We start from the raw sequence: 15,549 nt of genomic DNA, 5'->3' as shown, positions 1-15,549 counted from the left end.
TCATCCTGTGAGAAGCTGGAAGTGCCGGGGCAGAGGAGAGCAGCCCCCAGGGAGAGTTTTAGGAACCGAAGGACATCAATATGGGTATTTTTACTGCCAAGGGTTGATTAAAAAGGAGGTGGCAGGTTCGGACACCCCAGCATCACCTGCGTGCTCCCTGCTGGGGGCTTCTCTGTGTCACCCAAATGGCTGTGACAGACCTTGGGGTCTGGGTCCTGGGGGTGTCCCCAGTCCAGGCACCCGTGGGATGTTGTCCCTTGTCCCACGCAGCTGGAGGAGGTTGGGTCACCCCATCCCAGCCAGGGCCCCGCTGCAATATCATTAACCAACCCATCACGGGGATGGGGACAGGTGGAGGGCTGGAGCGGGGTGTGCAGGGACAGACGGACGGATGGACAGACGGATGGATGGGGGTGTTTGAGGGGCCGGAGAGAGATGGATGGACAGCCGGACAGCCGAGGAGGATGCGCGGCCACGGAATGGATGGGTGTGAACAATTGAGGGCCGGAGAGAGCTGGCTGGACAGAGACCGAGCGCACGCCAAAAAGCGCTTTGTGGGAGGGTGGCGGGGGAGGGGGGGGTGGGGGGGATTGCGGGGGGGGGCCTGGGCTTTGTGTGCCGGTGGAGGAGGGTGCTGGCTCGGCCGCTCGCCGTGATGCTCCGGGGGCGGAGAGGAGGAGGAGGAGGAGGAGGAGGAGGAGGAGGAGGAGGAGGGACTTGCAGCCCTTTTCTGGCTGCCGCCGAGGCGGCGGGCGGCAGAGGGAGGGCAGCCCGGCCGCGCACCGGCTCTCGGGGGGGGGGTGACCGGCCCCGCCGCCCCCGCACACCATGGCCGGGCTCCTGCCGCTGCTGCTGCTCCTGCTGCCGGCGGTGAGTGCGGGGCTGCGGCATCCCGGGGGGGGAGCACAGAGGGTCCCCGGGGTACCGGCTCCTGGAGGCACCGGGCGGGGGTGGGATGGAGGCTCCCGGGGGTAGCGCACAGGGGGTTTTGGGAGGGTCCCGGGGGTACCAGGCTGGCAGACGCGGAGGGTCCCGCATGTACCGGGATGGAGAGCCCCGAGGGTCCGGGGCAGGCAGAGGCGGGGGGGGTGGGGGTGGACCGTCGTGCGGGGCTGGAGGGTCCCGGGGGCACCGGGCAGAAGGGCTGGGGGGGGGGGGGCCCGGGGGTGCAGGCAGAACACTTTTGGGTGCGGAGGGAGGGGGCCCGGGGAGGTGGCCAGGGATGGCTTGTGCCATCCCTTCTGATCCCGCGGCACCGAGCGCTGTCATCGCTTTCACCCGGGAGAAAAGGATGACAGAGCCCTCCGTTGGGGAGCGGGGAGAAGCTCCCCCCCCCTCCCCCCAGCCCAGTGCCCTCATCTCCTGCCATCCCACATCCCCAAAATCTCCCTTAGACCTTCCCAGCTCCAAAATCGCTGACCAGAGCGGTGGGTGAGACCCTCTTCCCCCCTCCAGCATGAGCCCCCGGGACGGGCACAGCCTCGGCGTGTGCCAGAGACAAAACTTGGGGGTACTGGGTGGGGACAGAAGAGAGGGAGACACCTTGAGAAGGGCAGCGGGGTGGACACACGGGGATGGACCCACCTACCTGGGGCAGAAACAGGGCTTTTGTTGGGGGAGGATTTGCCGGGGGTCCCAGAGATTCCGTTAGGAGCAGGACACCTTTCGGGCAGGATATTAAAGCCGGTGCTTTAGCGGTTTCACGCAGAGATTGAGCAGGACAGCGGCGTTTGCAGCTCCGTGCTGGAGGGTCTCCTTCCCCTGTACACCCATGGTGCAGCAGGGATGGGTTTCAGCGTCCCCCAAATCTCCGCAGCCACCTCCCCAGGGCAGGGCTGAGCCCAGCGGTCCCCAGCCGGGGCACCCGCTGCCTTGGGGCTGGATCTGCCCCCCCAGGATTACACCTGCTGAGCTGGGGGGGGGGGGGGGGGGGGGGGGGCTGGGGGTGTGCACAGGGGGAGCCCAGCTGCTCCCCTGAGCCCTCACCCGGGCAGGTCCAGATGTGCACCCACAGCTGTGGCCACCCCAAACCCCAGGCACCCCGTGTTCGTGGCTCTTGACCCGTGCTGCTTGGCCAGTAGCTCCACATGGGAAGAGGGAGAGCCCTCCCAGTCCTGCCGTGTCGAGGGTTGGCCGGACCTGCAGACCTCAGACGTGGCTTTCTCTGCTGCCCAAAATTTGGGGCTTGCTCGGAGCCAGGGGTTTGGCCTTTCCTAGACAGGGTGCTTCGCCAAGAAAGGCAGAGCCTGTCTGTCAGGCTCATGGGTGGTTCAGATCCAGGCTTGCCGCTGGGCCCATCTCCAGAGGTAGCATCCCCTCCCTTCCCCGCTCCGGTGTGAAGCGATTTTCTGTGCCAGGGCGCTGGAGCTACTGGTGCTGTGCCGATCTCCCGCTACGCATAGCTCCCTCTGAGGCCATCTCCTCAACCGGTGGCATCTGCTAGGACACAAAAACCCCACTGACATGACCCCAAAAATGATTAAAAGCTTACAGAGGTGTTGCTCGCACCCTCTGTCCGTGCCCCCCCTCCTTGGTCCAGCTGTCAAAATGCTTTATAGTGTTAATACCTGCGGCTTTGTCAACAGGAGTTGCGTTAATAACATGCACATTTCAGTGGGCTAATGCAGACCATGTGCCACTCTCATAAGTGTGTTAATCTTTATGGGTGTTTCAGTGCTTGAGATAGAGAATTGAAAGGGAAATGCAGGCAGGGCAGGGGGCAGCAGCACCTGGGACTGGAAGTTGCATTTTCTACAGCATTTAGGAGCGCAGAAAGGGGGGTAACTGGCAGGGGAGGGGGGAGGCATCGCCGCTCCTGGAAACCTTACGGGGAGCAGCCATGTGGCCAGAGGGGGTCCCTGGGGTCAGCTGCTGGGGGTCCAGGTGTCACGCAGAGGAAGCAACGTGGCCGAGTCCCATCCCCTTGGGCTCACGGAGCCGCTCGCAGCTGCCTGCGGCGTGGGAGAGCTGGCTGCTGCCGGCCCCAGCTGCGCTTGCCCCAGCCTTCCCAGCCCTATTTATAGCCAGGCACGTTCGGCTGCTCCCCCAGCCCCGCTCACGGCTGCTGCTGCCACAACCATGGGGAGGTGGGAGGTGGGAGGGGGACACAAACCCCTGCCCAAGCAGGCGAGACACGCTGCAAGGGGATGGAGCAGCAAAACCCCAACAGCAGGATCTGTCCTGCAGGAGAGGCGTGCAGCCAGCCCGCTGCAAAGCGAGCCCCTTCCTCACCCCCAAACTTTCCCAGCTGTCGTTTTGAGGGAGGGGATGCTGGGAAACCTTCCCTCCCCAACCCAAGCTCTCCTGCCTGCCCAACTGGGGCCCAGCGCAGGAGAGGGATGCCAGCCTGGGCAGCGCCAGGGAGGAGAGCACACAGCTTTCAAGCGCAGGGTAATTGGAGCACTTTGTCATTCAGATGCCTATAATTGGCGCTCCATTGTCTCAGCCGGGCCGGATGCTGCCGGATGATGCACAGCGAGTTCATAACGCCGCATTGTGCGAGGAGGCGGCCAACTGGCTGACGAGGCATCCAGATGCACTGGGAGGGGGAAGCTCCTCCAAGCCTCAGCTGAGTTTCTTCCCCCACCCCAAAAAAATCAGGCTTAGTCGGGTGGCAAAGGGATGGGCCAACCCTAGAACACACCTGCCTGCGAGCAGAGGGAGCAAAAGGAGCCCGCGCAGAGCTCAGATCACCGCCAGCATCTCCTCAACCCTGCACCCAGGCAGAGATGCTTCTTGTGCCGCACGGCCCCGGCCAAGAGGTGTTTTGGGGAGCAGCCATCCTGCTAAAGCACCCCGCTCCCCAGGCTGTGCAGGATTGCTCTGACCCCGCCGCTCATGGCATGTTTATTCCTTCCATATGTGCTGACAGGTTTTGTGAGCAGGGTCACTTACTTCCATAAGACAGTAATGCTGCCGAAGCTCTCTGTGCTCTCTCCAGTCTTCGTTTCCACTGTGGGGTCTGGTTTTCAATCCCCGTGTGCACCAGGAGCGCTGTGCAGAGCTGCCACCCAAGCTCTCCAAACCCTCCATCGTGGCAGGCGGGTCTCCCTGCTGCCAGCCTGGAGGCAGTGCCCTGCGTTCCCCCAGGGTGGGAAGGGCTGAGCCCTTCAGGGTGGCAAAGCAACCTTAGAGGAGGTGGCTCAGGTGAGAGACAAGAACAAACAACATTGAAACCCTGCAGAAAAAGCCCCACCCTCCCCAAAATACCTACCAGTCCAGACCACGGGGCTTTCCTGCCCTTCTTGCAGCTGTAGAACTTGACAGGGACTTTCCTGATGAGGAACTCTGCCTAGGAAAGTAACTTCCCCCAAGATCTGTATTTAATACGTGAGCTCCCTTTAGTCCCACCGTGCGATATCCACCCCATAGTGAGACCCTGCCTGGATGCAACACCTCTCCACCCGCCCTTGCAGGGAGGGTCCCATAACAAGGGTCACCTCCTGGCTCTGTTTTCTCTCCCAGGGACCCACCTGGGGCTCCAAGGACAAGTGCTTCACCAAGATGTACACGACAAGCGGGGAGTGCTGCAAAGCCTGCAACCTGGGAGAGGGGGTGGTGCAGCCCTGCGGGGTCAACCAGACCGTCTGCGAGCCCTGCCTGGACAGTGAGTACCCGCTCCCCTCCGCAGAGTGCCACAAAGGGGCTGGAGGGGGCGCCTTCGGGGACTGGGAGCATTTACAAGTACTTGAGTCTCCTCATGGGCATCCTCATTCCCTCCTGGAAGTGTCACCTGGCCACGATTTGTGCTGTTGACCTCAATTTCCCTGGGCACAGCCCTTGCCCAGATCAGCTCCACCTCACACACAGCCTTCCCCGGCCGCCCATCTCCGTGCTGACACCACGGTTACTTCCAACATTTCCCCAAAGCATCTGCCCTGCAAATCCCAGCCATGGATGCAGAATCTCCCTCTCTTTTGGGACCCGTTGGTACCAGGCACCTTTACAGATCCCCCTTCCAGTACCTTTCCCCTCCTGATGGCTACTGGCTCATGGCCAGCATTTATCTCTGAAAAATTCCCCTCCCCACGCTGACTGCATGTCAGTCTGGTCCAGCCATGGGGATGTCTCCCAATGAGCCACCTGTATTTTTTTTTCCTTTTTTTTTTTTTGTAATCTTAAACCTTGTGAAGACTACAAAACAAAAGCAAGTTTGAGAGGGGAGAAGCGAGTCACGGAGGCCCCCAAGAGAGCCGGGAACAGTTTTCTCCTGGCCAGCTCCAGGCACATTGCCTATGTCAAATGCTTCATAAATGTCGGTTGGAGATGTGTGCTGGAGACCTGCTTAAATACTTACAGATGAAATGCTCCAACTATTACTGTTTAAACAATGCCATGATAGGCATAAGCAATCTGCCCTTCAAATTTACTGCTGCAAACCCTTTGAAGGCCTAAGGACAAGTATTTGCAGGAAAAGCTGTGCCAGCCAAGCCCGGATTGCTCCAGGGATGTGATCTGAGAGGGGGAAGGGACAGAGCATGACTCTGGGGCAGCAAAGAGGAGGCGAGAAGCAGTATAAGCAGAGCAGCACCAGCATGGAGCAGGGGACAGAGCAAACTCAGGGCAGCGCTAAAAATACCTCTGCTTTCCTGCAAAATCGATGAACGGCGCTCACCCTCCCTGCGCCTGGCTGCAGGGGCTGAATCCCCCCCTGGCTGCAACCTTGGGGCTGCCGTACGGGATAACCCTGAGGTGGGCTCAGACCCATCTTGCTTCAAAGTGCCAGGGCATCCACTGTGCCACATCCATCCCTGCAGGGAACGTGGCCCAGGGCACCAGGCTCCAGCTCCCGGGTTGCTTTGTGGTCCTGGGAATGCTCTGACGAGCCCGTTTGCCAACCCCCCTGCACAACCAGGCTGGCAGAGGGCTTGTCTCCCTGATTTCTTTTGGGGAACTAGGGGGGGATAAAGGCAATTTCTACCCTCCTTGGAGAACACAGGGTGTGGAGGTTGTGGAGAGACCAGGACCGTGACCTGGGTGCGGTGCTGGAAGCTCATGCTGCTTAACATCAGGCAGCAGCTCTGTTGGGTCAAGCAGCTGAGCTGCAAAGTACCAGGACAAAAGGGTCTGGGGGTTTTCCTCCATCCCTGCAGGCACGAGAACAGCCAGGAGCAAACGCTGCAGCCCCAAAGCTTCCCAGGATCATACACAGGCTGAGAGCAAAGCCCCAGGGGCAGCGCTTCATGCCCTGCTTAGCTCCGCTGCTGATGGACCAGCAAAGCTGAGTGCTTCTGGCCTCCAGGCAGCTGCCAGTCCCCCTCTCTTCATGCCTCAGTTTCCCCCACACCCCTTCACCCGCAGCTCACAGCCCTGCCACCCCTTGCTTGGGAATAGCTACTACATCAGACCCTCCTCACTTGCCCAACTACGCACCAGCATCATGTACAGCCCAGGGCAGGATCAGGCCTCTATCATCCTGATGATAAGATGCAGCACCTAACAGGGAGCTCAGGCTCCTCACTGCCTTAAAAAAACAAAACAAAACAAACCAAACAAACAAAAAACCACCAAAAAAACAGAGCAGCAGATGAACTGGGGAACCACCACCAGAGTAAAACCTTCAGCCAACCTTCTGCTTTATACCCCCAGCCCTGCCCCAGCTGAAGTCTGCATTCATTCATTAACGCAGCAGAGCCTAATCCTCAAAATCTCATCAGCTGGAAGCTGCTGGGTGGGGGGTGATCATGGCTGCAAGGGGGCAAATGCTCCCCCAGCTCTTCTCTGAGCCCAGAGTAGGATTTCAGGGTGGGGAGAGAGACCTGCAAACCCCATTGTCAGCCCTTGCTGGGATGGGAAGGGGGTCTTTTTGGACCTGGGCTCACGTCGGATCCCGCTGCCGCAGGCGCTGGGCAGGTGCAGGCAGCCCCGGTCCCGGCAAAGCGCCCTGCCTGCCAAGCGTGAGCCGGCGGGGAGGAATGTGGGCACAGCCCTGGGCCGCCGAGATCCCCACCTCCACCCCGGGCTGCCTCCGAGCTCTTGCCTTGGATATCTTCCCGACTCACCAGCCAAATTCTTCCGCAAAAATTTGCTGCCACTAAAGCACCGGCCCTGCCAAAGCCCACGGGGGCTGGAGGGGCCAGAGGAGATGGTCGTTGTATCAGCCCAAATGGCCACTTGTGCTTCTTTATTTTTTTAAAATTATAATTTTCCTTCTTCCACCCCTCCTCACCAGCCACCCCTGATGGCTGCCTCATGATTTATTTATCCCCCTCGCCAGCCTCCATCGCTGCGGGCGGGAGGGAGGGGGCCCTGTTTGAATCTCGGCTGTAATTGCTCAGCTCAGATACCTTGCTGCCACTGAAAATGTGCCCACTCAGCCGTATGCCTTTCCTGGCCACTTCCCCGCTCTAATGGTGCCTATCAATAATTCAGAATAATGCAAAGGATGAGCCCAGGTTAATGGGAGCTGTGCGTGCCGGCGGCCGACCCCGGGCTGCCCTGGCTCTGCTCGCTCGGCTGGGCAGTGGGGCAGGGGCTACTTGCCCACCCCAGGGTAGAGCCAAGGTGGCAGCTCAGGGCTAGCAGCAGCAGCAGCGGGTTCATCGCTGGGGTCCTGCAGTTCCAGGGAGGGCATGGGGCTGGCCCCAAGAGAGGAGCAGGACACCCAAAACACAGGCACGAGGCAGGGGGAGAGGTTGGGGGGTTGGAAATGTCACGGCTGTCGCTGCTCAGGGTTTGCTGCAGCTGAGCCATGGTGGGAAAGCAGCCGTCGAGGCTGGACTGGCCCCTCCATCCCGCTCCTCTTGCGCAGGCAATGCTAACACTGCCCATCACCATGATCTCAGGGCTCTTCCTTCCCCTCTATCTTGAAAACAGCCAAAAATTAAGTACCAGAACAGCTCTGCCCTGAGCCTGTCCGTGGCTCCGACTCTCCTTGGTCACCCAGGGAGGCTGGAGGCCACTGGGAATTGCTGTCTCCCATGCTCATCCTCGGGAGACAGGCAGGTAATTAAAGATCAGCACATGGCTGGATTGCCTTCCCGAGGAGCAGGGCTAGCGGAGGGGTTGCGGTTGAGCTCCCTGACACCTTCTCCATCCAGGAGGTTGGACTTTCCCCCCAGTGTTTTGGACAAGAGAAGATGGGGCGTTGTGGCAGCACGGGCTGCGGGGGTATCGATGGGAGGCAGCCGATGCAGGGACAGCAGCTGTGCCCTCCAGGATGGGAGCTGACCCGTCTTCTCCGGCTAAAAATATCTTCAAACACCTTTGGGAGCAGGCAGGGGGAGGGAGGGGGCGCAGGGATGGCTTGCTGGGCTGCGGGAGGAGGATTGATTTCCCCGGCAAAGTCAGTCCTACAGGATGAAACTGGAGAGCAAGAAGCCCCGGGGTCAGACGAGAGTCAGCGATTAGTGTAGTAACCTCCTGCTCGCATCACACCTCGTGTCAGGGACACGAGGACAAGGAGGGGGGCACAGGGTGGTGATGCCCCGAGGGACCCCCGTGCCCCAGGCGGGATGCGGAGGAGAAAGTGTTTGGGATGCTGGGGAGCAGCGGTGGCTGGAGGATGCCCACGGGGACCAGCTGGAGGCCAAAAATGGGGGGGGTGCTCTGGGCAGGGATGCTTCCCTGGGGACACCGAGCGCTGGGGTGGGCACGTGGTGGGCAGCATCCCGCCCTGCCCAGGCGGCAGGAGCTCAAAGGCTGGATCCCCACTGGGGAATTGCTCACTGGGAATTGCACTGGGAGCTGGGAATTGCTGGAGAAAGGGTGTAGCTGTTAAAGAGAAATGGAGCCTGCGGGCTGGGGGGGGGCGGTGCTGGGTGGTGTTGGGTGTGTGGGACACACACCTCTCCCTCTGGCTGAGAGGACGGGGCAAATGGTGAAAGGGGAGATGGTCCCAGCCAGCAGCCGCTACACAAGCCCATCTCCCTGGCCCAGCACCACTTGGTGAGGGGACGAATCCAGTGCCAGGGGACAGGGACGCCGTGCTGGGACTCTGCTCACCTTTTTGTCCCTCACCCTTTGTCCCCCGCCAGGCGTCACCTACTCGGACACAGTGAGCGCCACGGAGCCGTGCAAGCCCTGCACACAGTGCGTGGGGCTGCAGAGCATGTCGGCGCCCTGTGTGGAGTCGGACGACGCCGTGTGCCGCTGCGCCTACGGCTACTACCAGGACGAGGCGAGCGGGAGCTGCAAGGAGTGCCGGGTGTGCGAGGTGGGCTTCGGCCTCATGTTCCCCTGCCAGGACTCGCAGGACACGGTCTGCGAGGAGTGTCCCGAGGGCACCTTCTCCAGTGAAGCCAACTTTGTGGACCCCTGCCTGCCCTGCACCACCTGCGAGGAGAACGAGGTGCTGGTGAAGGAGTGCACGGCCATCTCGGATGCCGAATGCAGAGGTAACGCCGCCTCTTCCAGGGAGAGGCGTTGCGAGAGTTGGGTTCGCAGGGCCTCCCGTAGCCCTCCCTGCCTCAGTTTCCCTTTGCACACAGCAACGGGAAGGCAGGGGCACATCCCTGGGCTCGGAGGAGAGGACCCTGGTTGTCCAGCTGAGACCCCCAGCCCTTGGGCGTTTCAGTGCACAGCTTCCTACAGAGGCGGCACTTGCCACGAGCATTGCATCTCCCTTGCAAATACCCGGCCCCAGGGTCTGCCCAGCCCTTTCCAGGGGCTTCCTTGGCCAAGCTCCCAGCAGGATGCTGCTGCAGGGGCAGGCACTCTGCTGGGTGGCTTTTGGTGTCCAGGAACAGTGATTGGAGCCAAAAGGTTCACCAGGCTTGGATGCCAGGCTCGCTGCAACCCAAGCCTTCGTCGGGGGGAACTTGGCAGCAAATTCTGATGGAAGTTAAGTGCCCTGAGGAGCCGGGGAAGAGCCAGCCCCGCAGCCCAGGAGGGTTTGGTGCCCAGGGGAAGGAGGAGAGCATCAGTCACCAGCAGCCGCCCCTCGCCGTGCCAGCCAGCGCCCCGCTGCCGTGCGCAGGGTTGCTTTGGCGGGGGGACAACCCGGTTGCTCCTTGGCTGCAGGAGCGTGATTCCCTGCCCCGAGCCAGGCTGGGGAGAAAAGAGCTTTGTCCCGGCCGCCGCTGATTCACAGCGTGGGGGCAGCCAGCGCAGCTCCCTTGAAAGGGTCGAGTAAATGGAGCCATAAGTCAAGGAGCACAGGGCCAGCTTTGTTAGCCGCCAGCGGGGCCCCGCCGGAAACGGCCGCGATGGCCACCGAAGTGCCGCTCCCAAAGGGCAGCGGGGTCCGACCGGGGGCCGTGGCCGGGAGGGCCGGCAGGGCAAGATGCCAGTTGCCTCTCATGGCACCCGCTCCGGCCTTGCCAGCCCGTCGGATGCGGCTCAGCGCCACGGGGCTCTGCTAGCCGGCACAGGACGAGCCCCCGGAGAGGGGCATGAGGGGGGGTTTGGGAGGGAGCCGGCATCCAAGGGAGGGGATGGGGCAGCCACAGGTGGGAGCGTTTTCCCAGGGCAAGTCAAGACGTATCCACTCTCTCCGTGGGACACGCCTGGGTGTGGCGGGAACAGGGTCACTCCCAAATGGGGCCGGGCTGGTGGGGTGCATGGCTGCAGGCAGGGGCTGGGAAAGGGACAAATCCAGGCCCTGGTGCTGCTGGCAGAGGATGAGCCGGGCTCCATACGAGCTGTGGAGGCAGTTGGGTTGCCTGACACATGTCCCAGTGCAGATGTGCGGTGGGTGGGGGGCAGCTGGGGCTGCTTCCCTGGGCTTTGGTACTGGTGATGGGGAGCCCAGGGCTCAGTCTGGGTGGGCAGATGGTGGGAAGAGCTGCAGGACTCGAGCAAACCCAGTGCTGGGAAAGAAGATGTTCCAAAGCCATGTCCATGTCCAGCCATGACCAGGCACCACCAACCATTTGGGGCAGGAGTTGGCTTCAGCTTCTCCTGGGGACCAGGGAGGCTGGTGCTGTCTGGCACCAGGGGATGAGATGGTTTGCAAGGACAAACCTGGGGACAAGGGGATGGGGCAGAGCTGGCACATCTGCAAGCCCTGAAGCCTTTGGAAGAAGATCCCTGCAGAGAGCATTGTCCCTTCACCAATTCACCCACCACAGCCCGTTACAAGTTGCATGACTATTCTCCTTTCTTTTCTCCTGCCTGGCAGACCTCCACCCTCGCTGGACAACACACGCGCCATCCCTGGTGGGTTCTGACAGCCCTGAACCCATCACCAGGGACCCTTTCAACACCGAAGTGATGCCCAGCACCCTGGCAGACACCGTCACCACCGTCATGGGCAGCTCGCAGCCCGTCGTGAGCCGCGGCACTGCCGACAACCTCATCCCCGTCTACTGCTCCATCCTGGCGGCCGTGGTGGTGGGGCTGGTGGCCTACATCGCTTTCAAAAGGTAGAGGACCAAGACAGCACCGTGGGGTCACAGCAGAGGATTTGGGTAGTGGGAAACAGCCTGCGTCCCTCACCTCAGAGCTTCCACAGCCGGAGCTGTCACCAACAAGGGAGGGATGGGACCAGGCTGGGTGGGTAGGAGGTGGATTTCCAAAACTTCATGAGAAATCAGGGGTGAAAGAAGGAGATGGCAGCAGGGTGGGGGAGCCCTCGTTGCAGCCCCTCCCTGCCTGGCCCCTGCTCTTTCTGGCATGCTGTGGGCAGCCGTCGCAGACGATCACGCTCAGCGGCTCATCCCCAACACGCTGGGTTTGCACCTGGCCCCGGGCAGGCCAGGGCCGGCTCCCCAGGTACCCTGGGCTGGAGGCACCCTGAGGGAGGGATGGGATGGGACCCACAGGCAGCCCCGGGACCTCTGCATGCTCCAGCAGTGCAGCTGCATTTTTGCAGCAGATCCATGCAGCCCTGCCCTGGTCCCTCGCAAAGCTCAGGAGCTCAGCACTCACTTGGCACCTTCAAACACTGATTTAAACCCATCTGGCTACCGTGCTGGAGAAGTAGAACCAGAGACTGTAGGAGAAATGCTTTTCCCTGGGAAAAGTCATCCCAGGAAAGGGAGGGAAAAGCAACAAATCTGCTCCCAGCCTGGGGGACGTCACCACTGGCTGTCACCTCCCTGCTCTTCTCCCTGCAGGTGGAACAACTGCAAACAGAACAAACAAGGGGCCAACAACCGCCCGGTGAACCAGACACCTTCGCCGGAGGGAGAGAAGCTGCACAGCGACAGCGGCATCTCGGTGGACAGCCAAAGCCTGCACGACCAGCAGCCGCCCAGCCAGAGCACCCAGGGACCAGGTAGGGCAAACTGGGTGCTGCAGGGTGGGCAAGGGCACCCCGGGGATGGGCTTAACACCACCTCGTCCTTCCCAGCACCCAAGGGAGATGGGAACCTCTACATCACCCTGCCACCCAGCAAGCAGGAGGAGGTGGAGAAGCTGCTGAGCAGCTCTGCGGAGGAGACGTGGAGGCAGCTGGCCGGGGAGCTGGGCTACAAAGAGGACCTCATAGACTCCTTCACCCGGGAGGAATCGCCCGTCCGGGCTCTCCTGGCCGACTGGTCCTCCAAGGAGACGGCCACCCTCGACACCCTGCTCGCTGCCCTGCGCAAGATCCAGCGCGGGGACATCGCCGAGAGCTTGTACAGCGAGTCCACTGCCACCTCTCCCGTCTGAAGGGTGGCCCGGGGTGGCCCCGCGGGGTCCCCTTCCCCCTTCCCTCTCCCCTCCCTGGCACCGAGAGACCCAGAGAGGAGGGTAGGAAGGAAGCGGGGGCTCCCCGGGCCCCCCCAATTTACAGTCCTTTATGCACTGAGCTCCTGTTTTCGGTATCGCCCCCTCCCAACGCCGCCTCCCCCCGGCAGCCCGTAAGCGGGTCTGGCGCAGGGTCAGCCCCACTCAACGCCCGTTTGCTGCCGGAGCATCTTCTGCAGCCCCGTGAGGCTGGACAGACATTGCAGGCACGAGCACCGCGCTCTCAGCCCTCTCCTCTCTCCCCTTCCAGCCCCTTCACCTTCCTCCTTGGGGCTCCAGTCCTCCTCTTCCTCCTGCCCTTCCTCCTCAGCCCACCCCACCGCTATCTCCTGTTCCCCTCCAACGCCCTGAAATCCAGCTGCTTTCCCCAAACCCAGGGGAAGGGCAGGGCTGGGGTGGGCACGGAGGGAACTGGAGCTGCTGTAGCAGGATTTGGGGAGGGGGCTGGTCCTACGGTGGGGCTGTGCTGTGGGGGAGGGGTGGGCTGGGGGAAAGGACTCGGCTTCCAACAGCTCAACCTACACTGTGAAATTCAGGGGGCGCAGCACCCACGCATGCTCCACGGAGCTGCCGGCGTTTGGTCTCAGTGAGAAGCGACCAGGACCAGCTGAACATTGAAGACCAGACATCTGGGTGCCACCTCTTCCCCAGCGTTGGATCTCCATGGGATGGGGGGGGGGATGCTGGAGGTCTAAAGGGCTGAAAAAGTGCCTGCCCATGGCGGGGACACGACAAAAGGGCTCTGCTCATCCTTCCCCCGGCACCAGCTCCCGCATCCCTGCGCTGCACCGACCCGGGAGCAAAGCCACCCTGCCACGATTGCACTGTGCCTCCTCACCTACAGACCTGGCCAGGGCTGGTGGTCCCAACCTCCTGCTTGTAAGGGCTCCTTCTCTTCCAGCACTGTGAAGGGTGGCTCAGAAATGCCCCTGCCCGCTCCCCTGTGGGCCCTTCACCTCTGTCCGGGCATGCAGAGGGTGCTGCCCACCCTTGGTGCACCAACTGCCTCCCTGGGGCATCCTTGGGTGGCCCCAGCACCTCCTTCTGCAGGGACCCCACCTCAACCCCGGGGAGGGGACATCACTCACCACCTCCAGAGCCAGAAGTGCATTTTCTTGGCATATCAGCTCCCCACCCAGAACCCAGCTCACTCGTGGGTGATGCTGGCGAGCAGCCACCAGGCAGGCGAGCACCCTGTTTCCCCCGTGAGCTGCCAGCGGGCAACCAGCGTGGTCCTGGGGGTTGTCCCCAACACAGCTACGGCTTTGATGTCTTGCCTGCCTGGAGCATCATGAGGTTTTTGCAGAGGAAGGACTGCAAGTGGAGCTGGTGCGTGGCACCAGTGCCAGGTACGTCTGTGCCTACAGACTCCCCCTTCACCCTCGGATTCAGAGACTCTTTCCTGAAGGTAGAAGGTGATTTTCCTTCCCTTGCTTAAGGAGATAAGCAAGACTTGTAAATAATATTGTGTCATTTTACTAACTGCTCGATGTTTCTACGTGTGACATGGGGTGACGGCGCTCGCCCCCACCCCCCTGCTCTTCCTCACAGCCTTTTCACCTGCAAGGCGAGCTTTCGTTTTGCAGCCCAAGCCTTCGGTCCCACCACGTTTCTGGCCTTAAAGACTTAACGGGGAGGCAGGGAAGCGTGCACACCCCAAAAAATCGCTGCAGCAGGTCCATGAGAAACTTGGGAACATGAAAGGACTCGGCTGTTCCTGGCAGAGCTGCCGGGTGTCAGGAGGGAGAACTCAGCTCTTTCCGAGGGACCGGAGCCTGCGTCAATAGGATTTGAGTACCCAGGTCCTTCAAAAGCTTTTGGGAATTTGGCTCCCTGTGCTTTGGATGATAAAGCAGCACAGGGTGAATCTGGATCTCCAGGATGGGATATTCGACGCCTCCTGCCCTCATGGAGCAGAAGTGCAAGGATCCCTTTGGAGGAACAACCCCTGCGACACTTTGGCCGCCGGCTGCCCACGCCGAACCCGTTGGTTAGAAACTCTTGGCCCCGACAGGGCTGCGAGTCCCACGTCTCGAGCCCTAAAGCTCTCCCATCACTAAAAATCCAAGGAAACTGCCCCAAATTTGCAACGTCACCGGCAGCGGGCAGCTCCAGTTTGCAAATCCCCGTCTGGGGCGCCAGCTCCTGCCAGACCAAGCCATCCACAGGGATGCTTTTGGATGAGTTTAAACATTGGTGATCGTCAGGTTGTTTCCATTGGTCCCTTTTTTTATGGTGAAGCGACTTAAATATGAACTAAGGGCAACTGGAATGGAGTGCCCGGATCAAAAGCAAAACAAACTGCCCGATTCAGTCTGACAAGCCAACCTGGCCGTACCTTGCCAGCTGGAAATCGCTTTTCTTCAGGACAATATCGCCATGGTCTCAGGTTTCAATTGCCATAGTAAAGGGATTTCCTCAGGGCTGAGGAAACTGAGACAAACTCAGCATCCAAAGAGAAGCCGGGGGATGCCTCAAATCCCTGGTTGCAGGAAATAAATAAAAAATTAAAAAAAAAGAAAACCAACAAAACAGGAGGGAAAACAAAGCCAAAGTTAGTGCTCGTTGGTACGTTTTGTGTCCTTTTCTAATGTTTCTGTTGTACAAAGACCGTGTGTTTCCCCACTCGCCCCCCCCGTAATACCAGTGCTGATTTATTAGGAAGTTTTACGGTGAAGAAATAGCCGTCGTAGAAGGAGTTTGGGGGGGTTGCGGGTGGGGTGTGAGCAGCATGAGGCGGGAGGGCGATGCACGGGGGGTGGCGGGCCGCCGCGCCGGCCGGGGGGGTAGCTGTCCTTGTGTATCCGTCAGATGCCAATAAAAAGCATCACTACCTTGGCGTGCTGCTGGGTTTTTTCCTCGCCCCTTACCCCACGAAGTGAGGTTTGTAAACCCACGATAGGAACGGCAGCCTCAAAGCCTTCAAGGGCGAAGGTT

General features: G+C 60.8%; 1 protein-coding gene across 1 annotated transcript; it reads left to right on the top strand.

Annotated features, from left to right (window-relative positions):
* Positions 1-828: 828 nt before the first annotated feature.
* On the top strand, positions 829-12,534 carry NGFR (nerve growth factor receptor). Its single transcript, XM_086478094.1, has 6 exons — positions 829-870; positions 4,465-4,606; positions 8,976-9,335; positions 11,060-11,303; positions 11,997-12,157; positions 12,233-12,534. The coding sequence occupies exons 1-6, from the start codon at positions 829-831 to the stop codon at positions 12,532-12,534; spliced, it is 1,251 nt and encodes a 416-aa protein (XP_086334220.1).
* The last annotated feature ends 3,015 nt before the right edge of the window (positions 12,535-15,549 follow it).

The sequence above is a fragment of the Leptosomus discolor genome, chromosome 25 (genome assembly GCF_034619465.1).
Source record: "Leptosomus discolor isolate bLepDis1 chromosome 25, bLepDis1.hap2, whole genome shotgun sequence".
NCBI classification, from domain to species: domain Eukaryota; kingdom Metazoa; phylum Chordata; class Aves; order Leptosomiformes; family Leptosomidae; genus Leptosomus; species Leptosomus discolor.
This window is presented reverse-complemented; position numbering and strand designations above follow the sequence as displayed.